General features: G+C 39.1%; 1 protein-coding gene across 3 annotated transcripts in view; it reads right to left on the bottom strand.

Annotated features, from left to right (window-relative positions):
- Positions 1-141: 141 nt before the first annotated feature.
- The window catches only part of elavl2 (ELAV like neuron-specific RNA binding protein 2), a 63,975-nt gene continuing 37,096 nt past the window's right edge, over positions 142-27,020 (bottom strand). For all 3 annotated transcript variants that reach the window (XM_007892601.2, XM_042333005.1, XM_042333010.1), the window contains 5 exons: positions 22,935-23,038; positions 16,743-16,896; positions 6,677-6,902; positions 4,511-4,549; positions 142-2,805 (listed from right to left, as the gene is read on the bottom strand). In XM_007892601.2, the coding sequence (XP_007890792.1) occupies positions 2,478-2,805; positions 4,511-4,549; positions 6,677-6,902; positions 16,743-16,896; positions 22,935-23,038 (851 nt within the window). In that variant the 3' untranslated portion in view covers positions 142-2,477. The remainder of the gene's footprint in view (positions 2,806-4,510; positions 4,550-6,676; positions 6,903-16,742; positions 16,897-22,934; positions 23,039-27,020) is intronic.

Here is a 27,020-nt window from a genome sequence, read left to right as displayed (position 1 = left end):
ATATCTAGTTGACATGTTGCAAGATGGTCATTAATAAATTGCCCCTCTCCAAGCACCACATACAAGATTAAAAACAGGCAATGAATTGTTCACAGCAAAGCAATGGTCAGATGTACCGAGGCTTAAAACCAGCATTTTCCCTTCAACTTTGTTTATTGATGTACTGAACATGAAAAAAGTACAAATGATCCAAACACAATATAAGGAAAAAACATGTACAGCCTCTTAAATACTCAAAAGAACATATATTCCAATCAACTGATGTAAATTTAGTCATACTTTACAACTTCAAATAAATACAGACTTACATTTTATTAAGTGCTATGATCAACACTGTAAAGTGAAGGCCAATTCACATGCAATTCCCACTAAATTTTTTCTGCATTTGACTAGGCTACAAATAGACTAGAGGCTCATATCAATTACTGGCCTTCATATTTAGCTCAGAGGTCTCAGGTTTTTAAAGCTGTAGATGGGCTCTTTTGCATTCCCGAAATGCAAGGCCCAGACAATTAGTTCAAGACGCCAGTTAGTTATCAGCAGTCAGTGGGTTAGCATGAAAATGTGGGTACACTTTCATGTGCTTCACAGTATATGTACTTCAACTAGGCTGAGAATTTATAACTACAGTATTCAAAAAGCAATAGCAAAGATAAATGTACAACTATGTTATGCATAGCACATTGCTTGTTCTAAGGGGAAGAGTACATGAGCATTTCTCAGTTTACACAAAGCAGGACATTTAACTACAGGTATCAGTGCACCTGGTCGAGGACTGCAATCCTACGGCCAATTTGTTCTTAGAAGAATAAGTTAAGCTAGATGCTTCTCTGAAAATAGAGTTTTTCAAATTTATTCCTGTTATGATAAAGAACGGCTATATCTCCCCATAGTGATTTAAGCATTATTTGCAAATTTACTTCAATGTTTCAACAGGACAGCTTCCTTTTTTTAGTATGAAAATGTAAGCATATTTGTTCAAACTGTGGTTTTACCCATTGTACCACAAATGCATATATAACAAAAGCAGTGTCACTATAGTTTTAAAGAGCTGCAACAAGACTATCTACAGACCAACAACAAACAAATTTGATGCACTGCAATTCTGGTCATTAGGACAACAAAACAAGTAAACTTCAAGTAATGTTAATGCAGTCTACATGAAACAAAAAACATACAAAGCATTCAAGGTTCTTAAACAGCACTTGGCATGTAGTCAAAAACAAAAAAGCAGTAAAGTCCATAACACAAGGACTTATTTACATTACACAATGCTCAGGTGCAGTCTCTCATCATTATCCTTTTGCATTTCCGAAATGTATTCCGACAGCTTTGACATCTGTATTGCAAAGCAAGTCCAATTACTTTTTTTCCCCCCACCCATTTCCAGCACAGACAATACAGCAGGAGAGTGTACATCACTAAACACCTTGAGCTCGAACAGAAGGGAATACTTTGAGGAAGAACAGATTTTCCCCCCAATTTTCAATAATTTTGATATTTTATATTTGCATGCACTCTCAATGTTAGCCTCTTTTAAGTCTTGAAATCACAATTAAATGTGAGCTATTTTTGCCACAAACAATAACCAGGATGATCCACTGATTATACATATGAAACCCACAGTGCCCACTGGTTCTACATCTTGGTAATACAAAGGTCTTCAAGGTAATCTCTACATGACAAGTCTTTCCAATAAATACCAGCCACTGGAAATTTCCTGGGTTTTAATTTTTTTCAAAAGCTCACTAGATGTCATATGAAGAGATTCTCAAAGTAACCAAGTCAAAATATTTGTTCCAGGTCCTGTAAAAAGTTTCTCCAAATTTTCTTTTTATAAAAATAGATGCTTTTTTTTTTAAACCCACTTCATCAAAGAGGCTCTCTCTCTTTGGCAAGGTACTGTGTTACGAAAAAAAGATTTTTTTTTCCAAGAACCTTACAATAAGGTACAATTGAAGCCCACCCTTTTCCCAATTCCAAAATCTTAATATCAAAATAAAATACTGTTTCACTTAAACACTTCTAACAACACATAAAGGAAACAAACAGCAACTCAAAACAGTTCTGTAAAACAATCAAGACTTTTAAATGAAATGAATGTTTACCAAAAAAAAAAGCCTCACAAATTCACTTTATGCACTGTTTCAAGGCAGTTGCGTAAAAATCTAGGAGTTATTTTCTTTCTTCCTTCAGCTGAAACAGTTTCTTTTAAAAGGTCCACCTCCATCTCAAAGGAGGTAATGTTTTGGGGCAGGTAAAAAACCCTGCATCTCTTGTCCATTTTTTCCCCCAAACATAAAAGCTATGAAAGAAGATTTAATGCAAAGGTACCAGCAATATAAAATCCTCTCACATATTCTTAGGATGCTAAATAGTCATACTTTAACACTGACTTACAAAGTCTTTGCACTAGTATATAAAGTTTTGCCTTTAACTTGTGTTTCCTTGAATAGCTATAACAGTTATGTTACATATTAGGCTTTGTGCGTTTTGTTGGTTTTGAAGGAAACCTGCAGTACTCTGTCCCCTAGACGATATCCGTTTAAGCTGGCTATTGCCATGGCTGCCTCATCGTAGTTGGTCATAGTCACAAATCCGAAGCCTTTGCACTTGTTTGTGTTAAAGTCACGGATGACTTTCACGTTGGTCACTGCACCAAATGGTCCAAACATTTGCCAAAGAATACTCTCATCTGCATCAGGTGCCAGATTGTAAACAAAGATACACCAGCCTGTTCCGGCATGCCCAGGGATATTGATGCCCGCCAAACTGGTCATTCCATCAATGGTCATTGGTGAAAACCTGTCAAAAATAAGATGCTACAATGGAACCAGGGAATATTTCTAACGCAAGACCACATAGCAAAAGTCAACTGTTTGTCAGTCACCTTGTGGTATATTCGAAAGCAAACATTTAATTGTCAAAATTACTTTAACTGCACAATAATAATAATAATACTTGCATTTGATATAGCGCCTTATCACATCGTTGAGACGTCGCAAAGCACTTCACAGAATATACTGCAAAGTGAATTGACTGTTTATTTTGTGGGCGAAACGCGGCAGCCAATTGCGCACAGCAGTGTCCCCCAAACAGTCGTGGATTGAGTGACCACATTTTTTTGGGAGGGATTATTACCCCCTGCAATGCAAAGGGAAATAAACAAGAGGGTCGGACAGAACCCATCCCCAGTGTCATCACTCTCTCTCAGAATACTCAGAATTGTTTTTTTTAAAAAAGGTTAAAATATGTGGCACAGAATGGGTCCAGGAACAACCTTCTCACCTGCCCCTCACCCACAACTAGAGCACAACTTGCATTCATATAGCGCCTTTCACGCAGGATAGCATCTCATTAAGTGGCAGAGAGAGGGGAGGTGACCAAAGAGGAAGATCTTCAGGTGTGATCTGAAGATAGACAGGAAGGGGCAAGGCACAGGTTCTAGACTCAGGTGTAGTATTGAAACTACAGAGGCTGATGGCGGATTTTTAACAAATATATTGTCAGTAGTTTATTGAACTTCACATAACGTGCAATCGTGTTGCTGCAAATACCTCTGGAGCCTAATAGGCAAATGGCATATATGAGTATATGAGCCAAGTCAAAAATTGCAAAATCTGGATTACCATCATGGGACATAAAAAAGTACATAATACAATTTGAAAGCTTGAATTTAAACGATTCAAGCATTTGGCACAATTTTATCAATCAAATGTTAATGTTTTAGAAAACTCTTCCATGGAATGTCTTGCCTTAACAAAATGCAAGTGTACAGTTTTTTTTCCATAGTCACAGCACAACATGACAATCATACACCAAAATAGTGAGCTTCAATGTAAAAATTAAGTTGGACTGTGTTCAATTTGGATGCACAAGGTCTTAATTTGCTTACAAGTTATGAGTTCACACATTTTACAAATGTTTATTGCCACTAATTTTATCTGTTTATTGATAACATGTAGCAGAAGCATTAACTTTAATTGAGAGGCTGCTGCCTTTTAAAGGCTCAGCCAGTAGTGCTGCCTTGCCTGAAATACCCACTCTGGGTTTAATACCTGTTCCTCACTAATCATAACCAGGCATGGGTAGAGTGAGAAAAACTAGCCTCAATCATCTCAGGATAAGGATAGGGAGGTAAAACAAAAGAGAAAGGGTTCCTGCATCTGATTGCTAACCATCTCAATAGAAGGACAATTCTATTTGGTTAATATATACAAGTCTTACAAAAGATGAAAACTGTCAATATTTAAGAAACTATTGGGGTTACTGGTATACAATTTACTATTAAAGCGATTTCATTTTAAGGTCCATATATTATCTTAGCAAATAAATTCTCAAATATGATACCATACTTTTACCATTGACGCCAAAAACATTTACTGGAGTTAAGATAGCCAGAGACTATGAGCAAAATATACTTTCAAGAATATTCTGAATTCTAGATTATAAACTGTTCAACTGCAAAGGAAATCTAATCAAATGCAGAAAGTTAACATGCAGCCATTACCTTTTCACACCATAAGCCATATTTAGAAGATTGTCCAACCTGCAAAAGACATTTTATAATTCAATAGTTTGTGCACAATTAAACCCACAACTTCAAAACATTTATGTTTCTTAATACTCAAGGCATAGTGTGTGCATACATCAGGTCTCTTTCCACCAAAAACAATTCACAAAATGTTCCCAGGTTTCTTTTACCAGTACATTTTGTGCCAGATATTGAACCAGCTTTACATTACCATAATCTGTCTTCATTAGTTCAACGGTTCACCTGCAAATCAGATTCATCATAATGTACTTGAGAGAAAGTCTCAGAGGGTTGATTCTTGTAGAAAGATTGGTAAAAGGCTTTTTTGTTTAGAGGTAGTGGAACACAAAAATAGATCAAAGAGCAGTAGGCTGTGTCAACAGCAAATAGTATTTATATAGCACCTTTCACATTGGGAGGATGTCCCAAAGTGCCAGAGGGTCTGCACCTGAGCTGGGGGTTGGAATCAGATGGGGTGGAAGGCAAGGGGAATGGGAGGATGACTGAAAGCACGGTCAAAGAGGAAGACTTTGAGACAAGCCTTGAAGGAGGTAAGGAAGGTGGCAAGGCAAAGGGACTGTGGGATGAAGTTCCAGAGAGAAGCAGAAAAGCTGACTGCCAATGGTGGGGAGGGTAGGGGATATGGAACGGGTCAATGCCTGCTGAGCAGAGGTTGGTAAAGTTTTAGGTCTCTTTCCCTCCTCCACACGAGACAAAAAGGATAGACACAAGTTACGAGTAAGCAAGTATTACTTTGGAGTACTTGCAAGTATTACAATATATCCCTCCCGAGTGGTTCGGCGAGAAACACAACAACATTACATTTGTATAGTGCCTTTTACATCGGGAGGATGTCCCAAGGCGCAACAGTGTAAAATGTGAGTCGATTCCCACCAACTTCCAGCCCCACATTGTAATCCAATGGTACTTGCCTTTTGGACCTCATTGTTTCTAATCCACCAAAGTCTGAAAACATTCCACTGATCAATTTAAATGCACCTTTCTCTTATCAGTCTCAAGATCCACACAATAAGGACAAATTCTGCCCCCATCTCATTCGAGGTGTGCAATCCTGAAGGGCTGAAGCAACACCAGTTCCAGCTTCACTTAACAAAGGAACCAGTTTCCTTGATAAATGAGATTGATGGTTTGCTACATCAAGATAGCTTGAACTGACCGTGCATATATAGAAGATATGAAGACGGTCATCATCAATCCTTTAAGGGATAGCTTGAGCAATAAGACATTGCATGTATGCAAACTTCACCATAGCAATACCCAAAATGCATTCCAGTAATCAAATTAAGAGTCATTTAAGAATCTTCCACAATTTTGGATTTTTGCAAAAAAAATTAGTGTTTAAAATGGAATTCCAAGTCTTTTAAGCCATCTTAAGACACTGATACAGACTTTTATTTACTAGAAAGTATCCACAAAAAGAAAGGGCTGGATTCAAGAAGCAGTTAAGAAGGAACAATTTGGAAAGAAAAGTAAAAAGGTGTAAGCAGTCCGAAATTGGAAACCTGCTAAATTAAAAACTGGAGCTTTACAGACGTGGTCCATAATTGACGTGAAAGGAAAAAGAAAAAAATGTATAATAATCATATTAAAAAAATTGTATAATAATCATATAGGCTTTGTAGCACTTTGATCACTTACAAGAAACCTCTGAATGGTATTACGCTCTTAATTGGACATGACCCCGGTGGTAATACATAAGAAGTTTGTTGCAAAGGAAAATGTCAAATTTAGAGGCTGGCTGCGATTTATTCTTAGGATTTGGGAAAATTCTCCCTTCAAAAGACTGTTGAAGAGACAAATGAGGCAATGTTATCAGCATTTCAACTTGATATCACAAGTCTGGAACAGTGATCACATCAACTGTTACCCGAAGCTTGAAGGTACGAGTGTACACATCAGATTTACAATGATCTCCCTTCAAGTCTGAGGATCATGACATTTTAAGCCATGACATTGCTATAGTAGAATCGGCAAACATCAAAGTCACTACCAAGCAGATCAATTAACATTTTGGCAGCAAAAGATGCTCAAGTTAGCCTCTTGGTACAAAGACTCCAGGAATCATTGATCCTTAATGGAAGTCAACACCTGATGTCTAACTTGCTGGGGCAGGTCACATACCTTAGCCTCTGCGCTTGATGATGCAGGGGCCCGGGGTATCTTCTGTTTGGAGACTGGTACAGTTGCGAGAGGATTGCTTGATTGGTTTTCTGACTTGGATTGTTGGCAAACTTGACCGTGATCGGCTCTGTGGCACCCGGAGGCTTTTGCCCATTCAGCCCTTTGATCGCTTCCTCCGCTTCCACTCTCTTATCAAACCGAATGAAGCCAACGCCCCTGGACACCCCTAACAAATAAAAACAGCCCAGATTAAGTTCCATTCCCCTTGCAACAAACTGGCGGTATTTAAATATACATCTAATAATGCTCAAAACAATACGTGGCTCTTCAATGTTCCTGGTTGATGGCTTAGGGTTTTTCTGAGCTTTTCAATCTCTTCTTGAAGGAGCTCTTCTAATAGGGGAGGGAGTTTTTTTTAAATCTAGTTTTGTGTCCAAGTCTGGACAGCAACAACAACATATGGTTCATTTATTCAGTCAACTAGGAGATTCTACACTCAAAAAGAATGACGAGAGCTAGCAGGGTCTTCACTTCCATCTTATCCTGTATTGCCAATTGTATTTGGAGGTATAATGATGACATTATTCACCAAGGCAAGAAAAAAAAAGAGAATCACTAGTCCTTTCCTGCTCCAGCACTCTGTGTAATGACATATGCCTGTCTGAGCTCAGCTGGCATAATTGCACAATCTATTCCAAGTTCACATGCAAATGGCTATTTACCTGGAGGTAATGGAAAGCTCTATGAAAAGAGTCTCAGCTGAGCAGTAAATGACAAAATATGCATTTTAAGATTTATAAAGTTGGAATTTGTGTAAGAATTCTAGCACCTCTCAAACTTCAAGTTAAAATATTAATCATGTAACTTTCCCATTCCAAAAGGATTACTTAAGAATGACAGCCGTCTGAAGACAATCAGATTAAAAAAGTTTGTGCAATTTTAATGAGCTTTGTTTAGTCTTAGCTTTTGAGGATTAATATTTTCCATCTTTTCACAAGAGGAATGCACACCTATCATGTATACACCCACCATAGATTCTGAACTATGCAGCAAAATATATTTCATCTGAGTGGCTGTCTGAGGTTAGTTCAGTATTCTTATTTCTACAATAGTTCCAAGTATTAATAGTGTAATAGAGTCAGGGCATACATGATGCAGTACTAATACGTGCAACACACAATCTAAGGTAGGAAGATGAAAAACTACTTATTTACCAAAATGTATTGGTTTGACTGCTATATAGGCAAAGACATTTTACCAGCAGCATCCTATTAACTGAACTGATCAACAACTTTAAAGAAAATATGGATGAAGAATATTGGTCAGGCAACAGGAGAATCCTTTGCTCTTTGAAACAGCGCCATGGGATTTATTAATGTCCAAAGTGAATCACCAAAATAGGCAGACTCAAATATTTATAGCGTCAGCCAAGGTTCGGTTCCTCCAACAATATAATAACCATAGATCTTCACTGCTGTCATCCTTCAGTTGTATTCTAGCTGTGTGCTTCACATCTGAAACACTCCTTTAGATCTTTTTCTACCAAGTTTTTGTTGACAAAGAGTCCCTTAAGAGCGAGAATGTAGGAAAATAACACGTATGGTTGAAGAGGCATCCAGAATGCTTTCAAACTGATTTCACCTAAAAGCATGCAATAGAAATCCTCTAGAGCTTCAGGTTATTTACTGAATGAAAATCCAGAAATACAGGTCTGGATACAATTCCTGGTTGACAACTTGACTTTTTGTTGCAGCAACATTTTATTCCAAGGTCAGATGAGCATATGGTTTAAATGTAATGGTTGTGGATTGCCAAAATTATCCTTGCCTATTTATTTAGTGAGATAAAGTGATTAAAGGTCAGTGTCAAATTGGGCATTCCAACTAGTAGGAATGGTCAGAAAGTTGAATAAATTGACAAAAAGTCTGGTGCATTAAAATACAACTCAGATATCAATGCCTGGTTGAAAAAAAAANGATGTTTTGGTCTGAAGCTTGATAAGATTTGAATAACCACAGATGAAGCCAATTCTGCTCTATGAATCTCAATATTGTCCATGCAGTGACATTTTACAGAGAATGAAAGATGACGTTTTGACCACATCAGTTCTATACATTCATTACATCAAAACAAACGAGTATGTTTCATCTCATTCAGAAGCCTCATTAATCATATTCCAAGCAGACTCAGTCTTCTTACATGCTTGTTCCCGAGTTGTACACCTAACTGCTCAGTTTACATGCTCAAAGGTGTGTGCATGGATTCACATTCTATATATTGTCACACAATCAGCAAGACAGGAGTCAAATTGTGCAAGATGAGATCCCAGTTACAGTAAAACATTGGTGTTGTGACCACCATGTTGATGATTACAGCCTCATGGAGAGTCTGAACCTCAAAAAGAGTTTGAAAACATACAATGGGAACAACAACAAGATTACATTTGAATAGCACCTTTCATATCAGGAGGACGTCCCAAGGCGCTGGACAGTGTACAGCAAAAAGGGAATAAGTACCTGATCAAGACACACTGCACAGTATGATGTAGGACAGCATCTTCACATAAAGTAGAAATGAAGGGAACAAAGACTGGTACAAAGTAGACAGAACATTCAGGCTGACCATCCAACTAGCTCATCTCCAGGAGCAGAATGGTATCAAACCAGTCTTGAAATGCATCCAACTGATCTATCTCCTGGATAACCACCATCTTTCAGACCATATGAATTGCATACAAAAGGAGTGGTTTATGTTAGAACGATGCACGTTGTCCAGAAAACCTGCTGCAGCTCCAATATCTTCCAAAAAGGGACCAATTATAGAGCTGGACTGCTTATTAACTTGTCATGCATATTGAACAAGAGGACAAGCTAAAGTCGAAGTCTGCCAACACGTGTTTAACATAAATTTTAGCCTCTGTAAAACAGTGGGCACCCCCAAGCATTGCAACAGAAGCATTTGGTACTAATGTTAGTTATGCCACGTATAGCTTTGCATTTGGAGCCAACTTCCTAATGATCACCACCTGCAGCTTTTTTTAAAAAAAAAATCCACACAGAAAACGGCAAGAGTTCTACAACCCACTGAGCCAAGTGCTGTATAAAGCACACGGTTATTAAGCAATCCAGTGAGTGGTAAGGAGATTAGATTCACATGGGTTATCGAATCAAGCAGCCGACAGCTCCAGAGGGAATTCAAGCATCACTAATTTCTCCAAAAACATTAGTGCCCACTGGTTGCAATCACAGGCATATGTGAAGATGGTGCAGCAAAGGAGCACTCATTAAGTCCTCCATGGACACTACAAGCTACCAGCTTTCATTTGTACAGAAAGTCAGATAAGTACTCGGGGCGGGGGAGAAACTTAAATCACAACTGTAGCCAAGGATGTGCAAATTGGGCATCAAATCTTCAATTGCGTTTGGGTGGTGGGAGGGGGGGTAAAAAGAGAGGAGAAAAAGTCCGACGTCCTTGTTTTCCTCCAATGAATAAAGCCAAGAAATTCTATTCAGCTTTTAAGCCCCTAAATCTTCAACCGTGCCTTCAGCTCCCCTCTCAACTCTCTACTCCCTCCCTTCCCTCCCCTCACCTTACCATTTCTCCCCTGCTCGGGTCCCAAATGTCCAGAGTCTTGGGACGTCCTCCCGACGTGAAAGGCACTCTATAAATGCAATCTTGTTGTTGTTGTAAATATGTTGGCTGGCATCAATAAAGCTGAGCTGATGGCAACACTTCTTTAAGAGTTGCCATTACATTCTGGCCTGTTTGGATCCATTCTGAGCAAAGCTTGATTCAAGTTAAGAAACTTTAGGTAATAGAGTAATCCAAACCCTACTATCATTTAGATCAGAAAACCATCCAAACAAGGCTCAGCCATCCAAACGAGATTCACCAGCTTCACTAAGTGAGCTTGATGGGACAGGGTGAAAATTCTTCAGCACACCTGAATCGGAGCAACATAATTGCAAAACTTAATTACAATACTAATATACATCTTTTGAGATAAGACTCATTTGCCCATCTTCAAGTCCAAACATTAAGAAAAAGTCCTCTTTCACTATTTGAACCAAACAAAAAATTTATTCGATTGAAAGCTAAAAGTATAAGGGAGTGTGGAACTTGCAACTTGAAATTTGAGACAAGGTCCATTGAACAAAGTCCCTGAACACACTGAAACAAGGTAATGAAGCCATCGCTTAGATCCGGAATCCACTCCTTCATAATAATAATCCTTGCATTTGATATAGCGCTTTTCATGTCAGGAGGACGTCCCAAAGCGCTTCACAGAACAAACTGTAAAGTGAATTGACTGTATATTTGTGGGCGAACGCGGCAGCCAATTGCGCACAGCAATGTCCCACAAACAGTCTTAGATTGAAAATGACCAATTTATTATTGCTTTTGGTCTTGGAGGGATTATTATTAGGCGTGTGGAGTAAGGAAACTTGCCCAAGGTTTCGCCCTCTGCCTGGAATTGAACTCCGGTCTCTCGCTTGCAAAGCGAGTGCTCTAATCAATGAGCTACAGGACTCCACTGAGCTACAGGACTCCACATGGTCTGATTTAATCTTCTCAGGAAAAGTTTTTCGGAGTACATATACTTTCTATATATTATATCAATAGCAGCATCCTTCCGATCAGTTAAGACTTAATATCAAAGCTAACTTAGTATTTTGGGGAATTGAAAAGGTGTTAATTGCCACAACAATAGGTACAACAGGCTTCTGAATCTTACTGTGGCTCCAAAGCTCTAACGTATTTACATATAAACCACAATACTGAAACAGGTTATTTGACCCAACCTGTTTATTCATACACTACGTAAACCTCCACCCATCCTAATCCCAACTTCCCTATCCTACCCCATACCTCGCAATTTCCTGCTCCCTCATTTATGTACAGTATCTTCATGAAGGAGTTTTGTATATGTATGAATGCGTACAATCAAAGACTGAGTTTGTGGTATGACATGCAGCTTCTGGAGAAGTGTTTTAAATTGACAGGATGCGATTTGCAAAATTTTCCTTATGTAAAATCCACCATCACATTGGTGAACTGCAAATTTGTACTGAAAGTCCACACAACTGTGACCACCTGATTAAATTGAACTGTATTTATCAACCCAACGGTACCTTGGATTAAGGTTAACAATTGAGGCCATGTTGCACACAAGTCTTACTATCGACACAGACAGGTTGGTCAAGATTGCACTGAATTGGTAAGAACCTGCCAGTTTCAGCAAGCACATGTCCTCTGTAAGTTGTAAGCTGGTTCAATCACTCCCGCCCAGGGAGGATTTTGTCATGCATGGTACTTATTTTATTGAGCATGAATACAACAACAACAACAAGATTTCATTTATAGAGCGCCTTTCACGTCGGGAGGATATCCCAAGGCGCTGTACAGTTGGGTCAGGACCCGAGCAGGGGGGAAATGGTCAGGGTGAGGGGAGGGAAGGGAGGGAGCGAGGAGGGGGTAGAGAGTCGAGAGGGGAGCTGAAGGCTCGGTTGAAGAGAAAGGTCTTGAGACCGGCCTTGAAGGAGGAAAGGGAGGAGGTGGCGAAGGCACTGGGGGATAGAGTTCCAGAGCCTCGGGGCTGAGAGGCTGAAGGCCCGGCCACCGATGGAAGGGCGGTTAGGGCGGGGGATGTGGAGCAGACCGGAGCCAGAGGAACGGAGGGTACGGGCAGGTAGGTAGGGGGATAGTAGGTCAGAGAGGTAGGAGGGAGCAAGGCCGTGAATGGCGTTGTAGGTGAGGATGAGGATCTTGAATTCGATCCTCTGGGGGATGGGGAGCCAGTGGAGGCGAGCGAGGGTGGGAGTGATGTGGTCGCGAAGCCTGGTGCGGGACAGTACACGAGCTGCAGAGTTCTGAACGACCTGCAGCTTGTGGAGGGAGGTGGCGGGAAGGCCGGCGAGGAGAGAGTTCCCATAGTCCAGCCTTGAGGTGATAAAGGTGTGGACCAGAGTTTCAGCAGCGTGAGGGGTGAGGTAGTGCCGTAGTCTGGCGATGTTCCGGAGGTGGTGGAAGGCAGTGCCAGTTGTGGTGCGGATTTGAGGGAGAAAGGACAGCTCAGGGTCGAACAGAACCCGAGGTTCCTGACTGGCTTTGAGAGGTGGAGAGTGCAGCCTTGGATGCTGATGGTGTCAGCGCCTGAGGTGCGGAGGCGCTGACGTGAGCCAATCAGGAGGGCCTCAGTTTTACGCACATTGAGCTGAAGAAAGTTGTCTCTTGTCCAGGACTCGATGTCGGACAGGCAGCTGTCAGGACATCGGTGGTCGTGGAGTTGAGGGTAGAGAAGGAAAGGTAGAGTTGGGTGTCATCTGCATACATGTGGAAGTTAACCCCATGTCTGTGGATGATGTCACCGAGGGGGAGCATATAGAGGGTGAAGAGGAGGGGACCGAGGACAGAGCCCTGAGGGACACCGCACGAGACAGAGGGAAGGGAAGAAACTTAAGTCCTCAGTAGATAATAGCAACAAAGGACCTTCTGGTCCCAAGTCCAATCCACCATTAATTTTGAATAAATCTACTTGCCTTCCTAAATGTGCAACTAGTACTAAGTATTTGGATCTGAACTAGATGTTACCTGATTTCTGATTTCTCTAAAGAAGTGCAAGAAACAAATTGAATGAATTACCTAATTGAGCAATTGCTTGGCGATGGTTTCATCACAAATCATATTTATAATCGGGCAAATGTTCACAATTAGCTTTAGGCTGCAAATCTGTTCTGTTGGTAATGTTTTCCACATTCAAAACAAAGTGAAAAAAATGATCTAGCAGAAAACTCGAGTTTGATCTGGTAATATCTGTTAAGCTATTAGACCCTGGACTATACATACTGTAATAGATGAGAAGGCACCACTTCTAAATGGCAAAGGCAAAAAAATGTTTAAAACCTGGTATCCAACTCTGCCTGAAATTGTAATCCTCTAGATTTGTATTTACAGAACAAGTTAAATAATCCGTTTACAACTACATTATGCATTAGTCAAAAAATTGAGACCATGTTCTTGCTCATCTTTTCTGCAATGAATAATTCACTTCTCAACATCTACCAGTCAGTCATTCTTCCAAAAATCCTCACCTACATCAAGGGCTTTTGAAAGCATGATCCTACAACTGCACATTACAAATGTTGGTCCCACTGATGATCTTTACAAGTTAGAACGTTGTGTCCAACATGTATCATGGTCCTTGAGTCTCAAGTTCCAACAAGAAAAAATTAAGGGAAGTGATAATTACATTTATTTTGCTCTGATAGCATGTACATCGAATTGGCAAAATATAGGAAACCATTTAATTGATTCTCCCTTAATTTGGATACCTGTGCAAGCTGCAGATTCAAGCTTTTTTTAAAAAAAGTACTGCCTTTTGTCACAAATTTTGAAGTTTAACTAGAAGAGCCTCACAGCAAAACTCAGACATCTTCACTCATCATTGACTTCATCTTGTGCTATTTCCATTCTAACATCAACAATAACAAAATTACATTTGTAAAGCATCTTTCACGTCGTGAGGACGTCCCAAGGCGCTGAACAGTCAGGGATTAAGAACATCACTACTTGTATTGATTCAATTTAGCTAAGCAATTCATTATCAATTCAGACTTCCTGCAATTTAACTCATTCCCATGTAGACATATGAAATGCCTTCCCACAAAAAAAATGTTTTTGTCAGCCGTGAGTTTGACACAAGCTTAATTAAGAATAGCCAGATCAGAGTACCATGCATCCATGTTCCTTGTATCCCCCACACCCTTTGAAATTCCATCCCAGTCCTTCACCTCAACCTCTCCATTGCCTCTTTCAAGTCCCGTCTTAAGACCCTCCTCTTCTAACATGCCTTCAGTCACCCTCCTAGCCCCACCTTCCCTGCCCTCTACCCCTCCTGATCCCAACCCCAGTTCGGGTGCAAATCTGTCCAATGCTTTGGGAATGTTCTCCTGTCATGAAATGTGCTATACAAATGTAATTTGGTGTTGATATATACATGGAAATTCCAGAGATTTGTTGGACTGGAATGTGCACTCTCCACCTGGAGGGACCATCTGGCTTACCTAAAAAGGGAAGAACTTCATATATTTAGTAAATGAAATAGTTTATTTCACCTATAAATTATCCTAGAAACAAACTAGTCACTTAGCATAGCTACCCTCTCTTCTTTGTTCTACTGAATACAAAACTCCAATGACAGCCTAAGCAATGTTTGGTTCAATTGTACAGTATATATAGAATAATTCCATTTGCTTCATTTTTATGGCCTAATCTGCTTTCATTCTCACATAAAATTCCATGCATCTGTACTCCTATTTATTCCAGTAATATTACTATTTGGATCTATATCCATTCCTTGTTCTTTCAAAAATGCATTGCTTCATATTTCGTTTTCGAATTATAATATCCTTGCATTTGATATAGCGCCTTATCACTTCTTCAAGACGTCTCAAAGCGCTTCACAGAATATACTGAAAAATTGAATTGACTATTTTTTGAGGGTGAAATGCTGCATACAGCAGTGTCCCACAAACAGTCGAAGATTGGAGTGACCAATTTATTATTATTATTTTGAAAGAATTATTATCCCTGGAAAAGTGATCCGCCAATCGAATAATAATCGGGCTCCTACTTACTACTAGGTAAACAGAGGCGTGTGGAGTAAGGAAATTTGCTCAATACTTCGCCCTGCTGGGAATTGAACCCAGGACTCTCCTTTGCGAGACAAGTGCTCTATCCACTGAGATACAAGACTCCACATCAAAATTCCATCTGATCACTCCATTAACTTATCTGTATGCTAACTTGTATATTCTCCCTATAGTCATTTGCATTATTCCTTAGTTTATCATATCCACTGAAAGAACCTTTGCACACATGTATATAAATATAATATATAATGCACACCTTTTATGTCTATGTAGATAAAACCAGGGGAGGTCAAGTGGTTGAAGTTTTATTGCAAGCAATCTTACAATTACCAGATCTCTACCCATACTGAGGCCAAGCAAGATTAGCACTATGAACACATTGAAGTGGCATCATGTATAATAGTCAAATACATAAACCTCCCACAATACTTTGCTGAAGGCCAAGTGCTAACTGTCAACATGGATGATTGTGATGCTAGACCAAAGAAAGGTGTATGGAAATGTTGCCAAGTTACTGTGCCTCCTCAGAAATCAAACCAAGTGAGGTGATCTGTGCCTAGGGCGAAGCCACATCAAAGTTCTGACTGGAAATAGTTCAATATGGGCACACCAAGGAAAGGAAGCCCCTTCAAATAAAACATTTGCCAATAGTAGTACGACTAATTTTACAAGAAGCCATTCAAATGGGAGACAGCATAAACAAACATTTGTTTCCTGAAGATAGATGCTTTGCCAGTCAAATGCTCATTTGTGCGCAGTTGTTTTTATCCTACAAATGACTTCCAAAAAGGTTAGATGTCTGCTTTTCTTTAAAGATTTCAGCACCTAGGACAGCTACAATTTGCTCTCTGACAGCAACATTCCTCTCGACTATTCTCAGCATTGCAGAACTTGGCAGCCAGCCATAACCAAATTCGTATTGACTTCACACACCACCACCTATCTGCACAATCCAGACATGCCTATTCTACATAAAACCACCTTGAAAACTGCTTTAACAGCAATTATCAGTTTAAATCCCATTTCTAAGCTTTTTAAAGTTTGCTTTACATTCCTGCTCAATTTAAAAAAAACACATTAGCAACACGAGGAGGATTAAGACTCAATCGTCATACAGCAGCTTCAAAATAAAGATTATAGCCGCTTTAAATTTATTACTTCACCAGCCGTGAAAGCACAGTTCAAACCTGCACCTCCAGGGTGGGAAATGACTTAAGTCAGTGTGAGCTCTTAAATCTATTTCTGTCCATGCATATTTATGAACAATTCCAGCAGAAAATTGCATTTTCTGGGCCACATATCACAACCTTTGACAAGCTCTGGAGGCAACACAGCAGCAATTGAAAACGGCATATTGCACAACCTGCCAGATTAAAGAGAAAGGTGTAGAGACAAAAGAGTGGGCGCCTACTCACCAGTGACTTGGTCCACAAGGATTCTTGAGGTAATAATGCGTCCGTACTGGGTAAAAAGCTGCTCCAGTTCCTTTTGGGACATAGTTTTTGGGAGTCCACTGACATATAAATTTGCATCTCTGATGGAAGCAGAGCTGGGACGAGCATAAGAAACCTAAAGAGAACAATGTTTAGCTTGTTACAAAGCATACAAAAATAGCAAATGACAAATTTTCTGGCAAATATTACACAAGAGAACTTTAAAAGTGATAAGATTTCACAGAAAGAAATCTTTGTACACCCACCAAGAGGGAAGCTCCAGTTACAGACCTACATTAGTGAAGAATTTCAGAGAAACTAGTCTGTTGCACAAAGATTTTATACCACAGAAATCTAAATCTGCCTTCATTTTAGGGCTGGATAAATGCCCCCAACCCCCAGACAAACCAGTAAAACTTTCAGTCTGAAAGCAGAGCCTTACTCAAAAGTAATGAACTATTTCAAAGATTTACAGGATTATAATAATTTAGACTTCAATTACTGCAACAAATGTTGCATGCTAAGAGAAGATCTGCAGGCATCTACTTCTCAGTCTGCCCCAAATCTCTAACAATGTACAAACAGGACTCTTACCAACACCCTACCCTCCGAGGTGCCTATTTTGCTCAGAAGCCCCTTTTCCCCTCCCTCACCCGAAGTCTGGTAAAGAACCAAAAGTTAATTTCAAAACACAAAAGACTACTATTTATTTATAAATGTATAGGTTAAGGTCAATGCACTAAAGCCCACAAATATTTAATAAGGAATAATTGATATCTCCAGCTATACCACTAGACCACCACGATTCACTAAGCCAAAGATTAGAGAACAATCAGGCAGAATAAACCAATGTGCACAAATCAGAGGAAGCATTATTTGCCTCACATACAAACCACCTGCATCCACTTGGAACTCCCAATTTCAGACATTTCCTTCATTTCATAGGGCCTCATGTCATTAAGAGGTCTCAAAGTACTTTATAGGATACATTGTGAAGTGTAGTGACAACTTTGCAGGCTAACACAGCAGACAATTTATGCACAGTATGGTCCCAAAGTCAATAAGTGAATGAGGAATGTGTGTGGGTGCGAAAGGGATAGTTCGATACGATACACAGGGGGGAAAAAAACTCACTTTTCTTTTCAAATAGTGCTATGGGATTTTTAATGTCCACCTGAATAGGTAGAATGGACCTCAGTTTAATATCTCATCCAAAGAACAACACCTCTAACATTACAGCACTCCCAACAATGCAGTACTCCCAACAATGTACTGTAATGTTAGCCTAGATTGAGTATAATGTCCTGAACTCACAAGCTTCTGACTCAGAGGCAAGAGTGGATGTAACCAAGCCAAAATAAAATTCTGAAAGCCATTTTGTCAGTTAACAGCAACATCTTCAGCTACAGCAACAATGGCATATTCGTGCCAGAGTAAACACTCCAATCCAAATTTAGGGTCTTAGCCATGGCTCCTGCAAAATGGGAATCATTTCAACACTGTTGTGGCAGACACACAAAGTGAAATGCAGGGAATAAATACAGTCCCATTAAAAGATCGAGGAGGCACCAGATGAAACTGTATGAATTAATTTATTTGTAGTGAAACAGAAATGTATTTGACAAGGAAATAAAAGGGGAATCTCCCTTTTCTCCCTTCTTCCCTCCACCGTCCAATTTAGATTAGATATAGTTCATTAGCGTAGTGATTGGTGGTGGGGAAAACTAAAGTTACTTAATTGGTACACAAGCTACTTTAGGATTATTGCAGAAAGATCCTCAAAAGGCTGGCTTTTCAATATGGTTTCTAGTTGAAAATGAATGAGAAAGGGGTATTTCACACTGGTATTCAGTGATTTAATATCCCAGCAATAGTGTGCTTCTCTATAAAGTGGATTCAATGGCAGATTAAAGTCATACAATAAACCTTTTGACTATTTATGGAAAAACTGGCCTGAAGCCATGCAACATGAAGCCTTCTTTACAACAATAACATGATGGAAGCATTACTTTTTTAAAAAAGCATTAAAAAAAACCTCTAAGAGAAGTGTCTAGTCCCAAACAAGTGGCAGATCTGGATATTTAAGCTTGGAAGATAAGATAACTAAAATGACACTATTTGTTAAAAGTTGGTACAAAATTAAACCAATTTACTTGGGGGAAGAGAGAGAAAACAAAAAAAGTTCTCATTTTGGCAACTAAAAGAGCCTGCAGAAAAGCAACGGTTTTAAATATAGAAAAAGACCTCAGTGAACAACCAGCACTTACACTGTGCGGAAACACTGAATACTCAGCTTCCACTGTTGAGGCCAGATAAAGGTAGGCACAAATTCTCTGCTCCCAAAGAGTAATTTTCAGACTACACTCGAACACGAGATTGGCAATGTTAAGATACCACCTTAGTTATCAAGTGGGAGTAATGACTGAATGCTTGAAATACAGTGGCCACATGACTCGAAAAAGAAGCAAATCTGAGCACCAAAAGATAAGACACCTTCTCCAGTTTTCCTGAGCCAGCAGAGTGCGGCTCAACTGGGTTTCATGGTTGGTCTCACCTGAAGAATCCTTCAGATCATGCTCTGCAAAGAAGCAGAACTAGCTTTGTGTGGGAGAGGCTCAAGGGAGAGAATCCTGATCTGAATGATTTCTTTCCAGCAAAGGAGACACTTACAGCACCTTGCTGGATTTAAGATAAGCTCTATGATTCTCACTATGCACTGCTGGTGGACCACAGAAAACATCACCAGTGGTCATTGACTCCAGACATGAATGGAGAGGATTAACAATTTGTAGCCAACAGAACAGAAAACCCAGATCTTGAAGCAAGCATGTATAGATTTTCCTATTTAAAAGTAGGCACTGGTATGAAAAAGACTTAAATATTGCCCAATAATCCAGCCCTTAAATGAGAACAGGTGGAAAAATGTTCCAAAAAGAATAAATTAGATTGAAGCCAAGCTCAATGAATTAACTCTGAAACAGACCTTTTCCATTAGCAATGTAAGAATGTTCAATAAAGGCGAGTGCAGAACAAGGCTCTTGTGTATCTACAATGGAACATCCAAGATGGCTTCTGCACAGAGGGTACCCCTGTGGTGCTGCTCTGCCTCCTGTGAATACCTACCCAGCTTTATATTAAAGTGCAGGCTGACCTTGGTATAATGAATGCCCTGGGGACTTCGGGGCGAGGGAGGAAAAGAGCATTCACTATGAGGTTCATTAATACAAATGCCATTAAATATTCAACTGTAAAACTGTCTTTATTAAATTGGAATACAATAGCAGATCACTTCCTGAGATTTCTTTTCCCCCCTTAAATCTTTTAACAATTTCAGAAAAAAACAGGTCTCGCTGTCGAGTTGGATATAACCGGAGGGATGGTAATAACCAGGGATAGTTATGCTGAGGTCAGTCTGTATATTAAATTTAAGTCTCTGGTGTTGAAGAATATTAGGTTCCAAATACAAGATTCAAGCACACCCTCTAAACCGGAGAGGGAAAAAAAGCACCCAATATTTGATATCAAAGATAGATTTAAGGTAACACAAACTTACTGGACCAAGTGCTGCAGAAGAACCACTGTGTACAGCACAAGATCAAGATTGTTACATAGGCTACGTGCCCTATTAATACCTTTCCTGGGTAGTTTCAAGGAACATATTCCTTAGACGTGGTGAAAAAACTGCTGCAGCAGCAAAACAGGCAATAGTATAAATGAAGCAAATAGTTCAAGGCAAGATGAGCAATGTTTCAACGACTACACTTATGAATTATTCAGTGCTCCCATGACTGCACTTAAATGTTCATATTTATTCTCTGTATGGCTAAATTGAGACATTTTCTCACTGCTTAAGAAATTCATTTTTTCCAACGGCAAGCTGATAACTTGCCCAATCTCCTCTTCCCTCCCCAACTTTGTGTGGTCAAATTCCACCACCCCTTAAAAAAAGCAGAAAGTTCAGAACCATGATACAGAAAGTGAATATCTATCAGAAATGGGACAACTGATGGGAAAATGTACATATGCATGTAACCATAGTGCCTGTGTTGGCTAAATTTGATCATTTGCATTTTAAATGACATCTGTAGTGCAGCTTGTATGTTTGGACAATCTGCAAATGTTGAACACCACAGCAAATAGCATGCAGCAATTTAGCCCAAACAAGCCATGGACATGGTAAACTTGAACCTAGTCTGCTCTATTGCTTCTCCAGCCATTTCCCACCTTAACTCCATTCACCCTAGAAATCAGAACCAGCTATCCTCAGTTTTTTTTCCCCTCAGAGTAGCACCGCTCCACCATTTGTAAAACACAGCACCACAATACTGTCAAGCCAGTTAAATCATGAAAAGAACTAGCATTCTCGTGTCATCACTGATTGATGGCATCAATAAAATTCACTCAAGTTTAATTAAACTTCCAAATAGGTTCCTTTACCACAGTCCAGATCAATACATTTGTATTGCAGGGAAAGTACAAGCTAAGGTGAAACACGCATTTCTTCATCTCCACAGTTCATCTGCCTCTAGTGGTCACACAAGATGCATTAAGATTTATGAACATTGCACATTTCTGCAAAAATACAATTTTTTTGCTATTATGATCACATAAAAATAATGTCATCTGGTACTGCTCCTTATCCAGCTCTGATCTTCCTGCTCATGTAGGGCTTTGGCTTGGAGAGGGGCTTGAGGACACATTTGCACTTCCCAAAAATTGACACACAGGCTTGGTGATCAGCCAAAAATACCATATGTTAATGCAGATCAAAGATCTGCAAAGCACACCTCAGAACCAGTCCAGTAACAGAGACCCCAGTTACGACAAACCTCTCTTTCTCTCTCTGCCCACCCTCCCCAGGTTTAACCAGATGACTTATTACATGAAAGGAGTGAATGAACGGAAGAAACTGAATTGGTACCCCAGTTATCAGATATCTGCATCAAAGACTTACAAGTATAAGGTAAACCTAAGCATGTTTGTAGTTTTATAAATTTGATATTACCAAATCTTCCCTTACTTATGGGCAAGCAATACTACAATGACTTCTGCTCCCCTCAAAAAGAAAATCACTTGTACAAGTTTTGCATTTGAAGATTTAGAATTTGGTAGACACTTAAAAACTTGTATCTTTTCCACATTTCAAGACCACAAATTACGAGTTCAATACACATTTGTGGTTAAGTAAACACAAATTGAATTTTTATGTTTTTTCAAAAAAGATTCTCTTGTACTTTGAGTGGATTCAGCTTTAAGATGCCAGATAAACCCTGGCTTAAAGCACCAGAAGCTGATGTGTGGAGAATTGAGAAAATAATTATGAGCCCAGTACAGATTTATCTTGTTTCATAATCATGTTCAACACTGCTGCAGCAATATTTTGTAAGTTCAAATCACACTGTTATAGGCAAAACAACTGCAGTTCACTGCTTGTAGCAGGAGTGAAAAACATGAGCTGTATCCAAACTAGTGCACTGAGACATTGTCTTTGGGCTAGGTTATTGCTGGGATTTTCTGAATGAGCTTCTACCAGGTTTAGTGCTTTGCCCCTCTCTTCACTTGTTGGAAATTGCACATTTTGTTCATTATGTAATAGATAAACAAATCTAAATGAGTCTCAAGCCTTCACCTTAAACACAAATTCAGCAACATCCTCTATCTTAATTCTGTACAGACCCCGTCACACTGCTTGAAGCCATAGCAAAATCAGACATTATATTTAACAGCTCAGTTTCTGGTCTAAGCTCCTTCCAAGAGCATTTCTTCCCTCCTCTCAAACAGAACACTTAGAATACTGGTGATAGCCCTGAACGGGTGAATTTCAGATAACATTCAAGATTTGTGGATTACACTTTGTAGTTTTAGATCTGCTATAAAGACCGTAAACCTAAGAGATGCACTAACTAGTCTGATCCTATCCTCACCACACATCCAAGCAGGAAACTACTTGGTAGCAAATTAGGGGTAGGAACACATTTCTCCTTTGGTTCAGAACTGCCGGTGCCAATTGCAATACCTTTAAACCCTTAAATCCATCAACTCAGTATAGACCAGAAATCTTTCTAGTCAGAATCAGTATCCTAAGTCACTCAAACCACTAGAGATTGCATGGCTAAATCCCCACAAATAGGAATATATTAACTAAACTATTATCAATTTCTTACAGAAATTTACCTTAATTGTTTTAGTTTGAAGTCTGAGGCCATTTAATGTGTTGATGGCTTTCTCAGCATCCTTCGGATCTACGTAGTTCACAAATCCATAACCAAGGCTTTGACCTGCAGAAGAAAACACATTGTGTTTGAGAGGTTGAACTCTTATTTGGCATCATTGAAAAGCTCATTGAACCAACATGCACCCACCCCCAAATCCAACACTCATATCCCACGACAAATTGCATTTAAATACCACCTTTCTGGCCAGGAGGAACACACACAGCTCAAACTATTGCATTAGAAACCCAAGAATCAACAGATTTGCAATTCTATGAGCATCCTTTAAAGCCACGTTTCCCACAATTCTAAAATATAGGCTAAGAAGTTTAGCCTTCAAGTCTACAAAAAATAGCACACTTCCGATATTCAATATTTCAGAATAGGGGCATAAAGCCAGGTGAACAGCCAAGTTAATCAAGGAAGTTTCAGATATGAAGGGCAAATGGATATGTTAAATATCTGAAACTCATCTCCTTCCAGTTTCCTCCAACCAGCAAGTTCTTTTTCTTGCTCATAGCACTTTCCAGGCGTGTTTCTGCCAAATTATTCAAAACAGGTTTCCCTCCATAATTATAGAATCATAAAATTATACAGCACAGAAGGAGGCCATACGGCCCGTCGGCTGTTTGAAAGAGCTATTCAACATGTATCCCCATTATAATGAAACTTAAAATCTCTCATGTTTTCATTTAAAAATAAAACCCAAACAGTGGCTCAAAAATCCAGTCCATTCTAAGACAGCAATGCCTCCTAGCATTTGGACTAGTTCCTTGAAGAACGATTTGAATCCTGCAATTACACCAATACAACCTCATAAGGTGAGGACGTGCCACGCTGAATGTCTAAAAGCATTCTGTTGGAACAATACAGACATACACTCCTAAATATCTGATCTGAAAGATCTGAGACTGAATGCTTTATTCTTCACCACCCCCAACTTCAGGATTTGCTTTTGCATTCCTGAGATAGGCAATGGAGGGAAAGAAATCAAGATTCCAACTGCTCAAATACACAACCTCGAACAATATACATCTGGATGCTGAAAGGGATTGAGCTTGACTACAATTCTAGGTTTACCTGAAACATGGCCACTTGGACAGGGGTGTGGTAGGCTGTTGGGAATTATGGAACTGTATCAATAAACTAGTTTGACAGAACACTGGAAGGTATAAAAATGGAGCAGAAATAATGCAACCAAGAGACTATGGGGCAGGTACAACCAAGAGTCTTATAGAGCATGAAAGTTGTGATAAATGCATGAAAGTGTACATTAAAGTAGCCCAAAGTGTGGGTTCTGAATCGGCAACTTTGTTTTTTTACGTGATGGCTAGGGTATTCAGACAAGACTAATCACCACATAGCAGGCTGCTGTTTCAGTCTCCTTGGACTAGGTGAAATACAAGACAAATCTGTGACTTCAAAACCAGGATGTTAACAAACAACTACTGGTGAACGCTAAACCCACAAGAGAATTACAAAACAACCTTTCAGAATACCAGCAGCGGTGCATATGAAACAATACAATGATGTACATTAGGAGATACACACTCGTTTCACTGGCTATCAATAAAGGATAGGAAAGTAGATTTAGAGCAGTTTAACTAGCTAAAATTGGGAACATATCTGTATGCTTCAAAATGCTCTGAAAGGTTTCCCTCCCCTCCATAATAAATAGTTTTTGATATAGCACCATATCACATTGAAATGTTTCAAAGCACTTCACAAAAATATCTGAAATAGTGAGTATTTGTTGGTGAACGCTACGGCCAATTTGAGCACAACAGGCAATGAAGAGAATTACTTTTTTTATTACGGAGATTGTTGATTATTGACCAGGACACTGCAGAAACACTTAACAATTGGCACTATCTGAATCTTTAATATCCATCTGGACTGGGCCTTGGTTTAAATATCTCAGCCAAAGGACAGCATCTCAGATAAGGCAGCATTCCACCAATTGGGAGTGTCATCCTGGGCTATGAACTTAAGGGCTTGAAACTCAAAACTTTGGATTTGAAAGTGCTACCTCTCGCTGTCAACTGAGCTACGCTATTTTAATAGAGAAAACTATGAATTGTGTGTATGCCAGATAAAATTTTGCCCTCTGGGAAATTTCTACCAGCTGCAGTGGTAAAATGTATGCCTTTCTGCTCAAGACCATCCATATCTAATGCATGTTTCTACTACAATCACATTAACAGTTACTGGATGTGGAAGCTTCTCCAATGGAAAGATACCAACATTTATTTGCAAGGAGGTCCATGAAGCTTTAAAACTGCTGCAAATAACTGGAATATTCAACTTTAACATTCAACTCTGGATGATTTCAATATCGGAAAGCAAGCAAATGGTTCACTGATCCTTCAACTTGGCCACCAGCAGTCTGGAACTTGAATGTTAAGACACTGCAAAATGAGTACCTTAAAGATCTAAAATGCTTAGTAAACATGGTATAGCCTTTCCAAAATAAAATCTAGAAAGGAGCTAATCTATCAAGTTTACGAAATCCTATGATAAAAGATAAGGCCTGGTAATTGAGGTAGAGAGGCCATTAACTTTCACATGAGTATGAAGTCTGCAAAATGCGATCAGGATAGCAAAAGGCACATCAAATATAAGATTCTCCATTACACTTTGTAAATAACTGCGTTGCCTTCAAAACTCCATTCCAAATTCAGGATAGTGCAACCCATCAGCATCAGGCTCTGATACCTCTGACACTTGTTCACCTATATCCTTATCAAAAGTGAGGTATTCAAGTTACCATTTTAACAGTAGAAACCACTCGCACAAGGAGATAACAACGGAGCAAATAAAGGGTACAAAGCTTAAAGCAACAAACATTAATACAGGTGAAACTTAACTCATCTAGCAAAAGAGAGCACTTAAGCAATTTTATTTCTGGAGTCGACCTGGTCATGTAATAAAAACACTTAACTGCATTCTTCACAATTTGTTAGCCAATGAACTCACCATAACAAACAAATCTGTCAGTGCAGAATTTGTAAATGGGATCTTACTAGTAGACCGGTAGGCTTGATTGAAATATTAATAATTAAACAATCCTGAGTCAACAGATCAAAAAACTTGTATACAAAGCATTTAAGTCCCTGCAGGAAATCGTCATCAAGGATGAAATGTTGGGCAAGTTTCCTTACTCCACATGCTTCTGTTTACCTAGCAGTAAATTGGAACCCGGTTGGCAGATCGCTTTTCTGGAGATAATAAGCCCTTCAAATTTTTATATAATAATGCAAGAATTATTATTATAAAAACACACAGGCCTGAGTTATCATAACTTTGGTAGGAATCATCTTGTCCAACCAAGAACTAGTAGTCTTTGTGGGATAATACTTTGATAAACCCATCTTCCTTATCAAAACACAAGACATGCACAATTGGACCAGCCCCCAACGCCTATAAACTCAACCGCAAAATAATCTTGACATTTGGTTACAAACAAGTTTAGAATATAGGCACACAAAGAAACATTAATCATCTTGTTTCAAAAGTTTTCAAAAAATAAATTGAAACTTATAGTAATTCAAATCTAGAAAATTAGACTATATAAAATACTCAAACAAAAACTAGAACCCTGAACATACAGAAGGGCAGCCGCTGCTAGTTGGAACCGTACCACTAAAGTAAAAAAAAAGTTGAAAATTAATGAGATGTATTCTTTACTAATTGTAGATATTTACAGAAGTAGGCAGTAGAGCCAGTTTCCATTTTGCTAAGAGCACAGTAGATCTTTTAACCCTATTCCCTGTATATCTTTTATTTCCTTCTCTTCCCAAGTCTTTTCTTTTTTAATATCCCAATTACACTAGTGGATTATGAAAACATGGAAAACAGATAAACTCCTGAGAGCTTGTCATTCCAAGGGAAAAGGGCTCAGTGATAAGATAGACATATGTATAAACACAAAAACATGCAGCTGCGATACTGACAGAATAATAATAATGCTTCCATTTGATAGAGAACCTTATCACGTCTTTGGGACATCTCAAAGCACTTCACAGAATATACTGTAAAGTTAATTGAT

The sequence above is a fragment of the Callorhinchus milii genome, unplaced genomic scaffold, assembly GCF_018977255.1.
Source record: "Callorhinchus milii isolate IMCB2004 unplaced genomic scaffold, IMCB_Cmil_1.0 Scaffold1, whole genome shotgun sequence".
Lineage (NCBI taxonomy): Eukaryota > Metazoa > Chordata > Chondrichthyes > Chimaeriformes > Callorhinchidae > Callorhinchus > Callorhinchus milii.
Note: the sequence above shows the minus strand (reverse complement) of the source record. Positions and strands in the feature narration are given on the sequence as shown.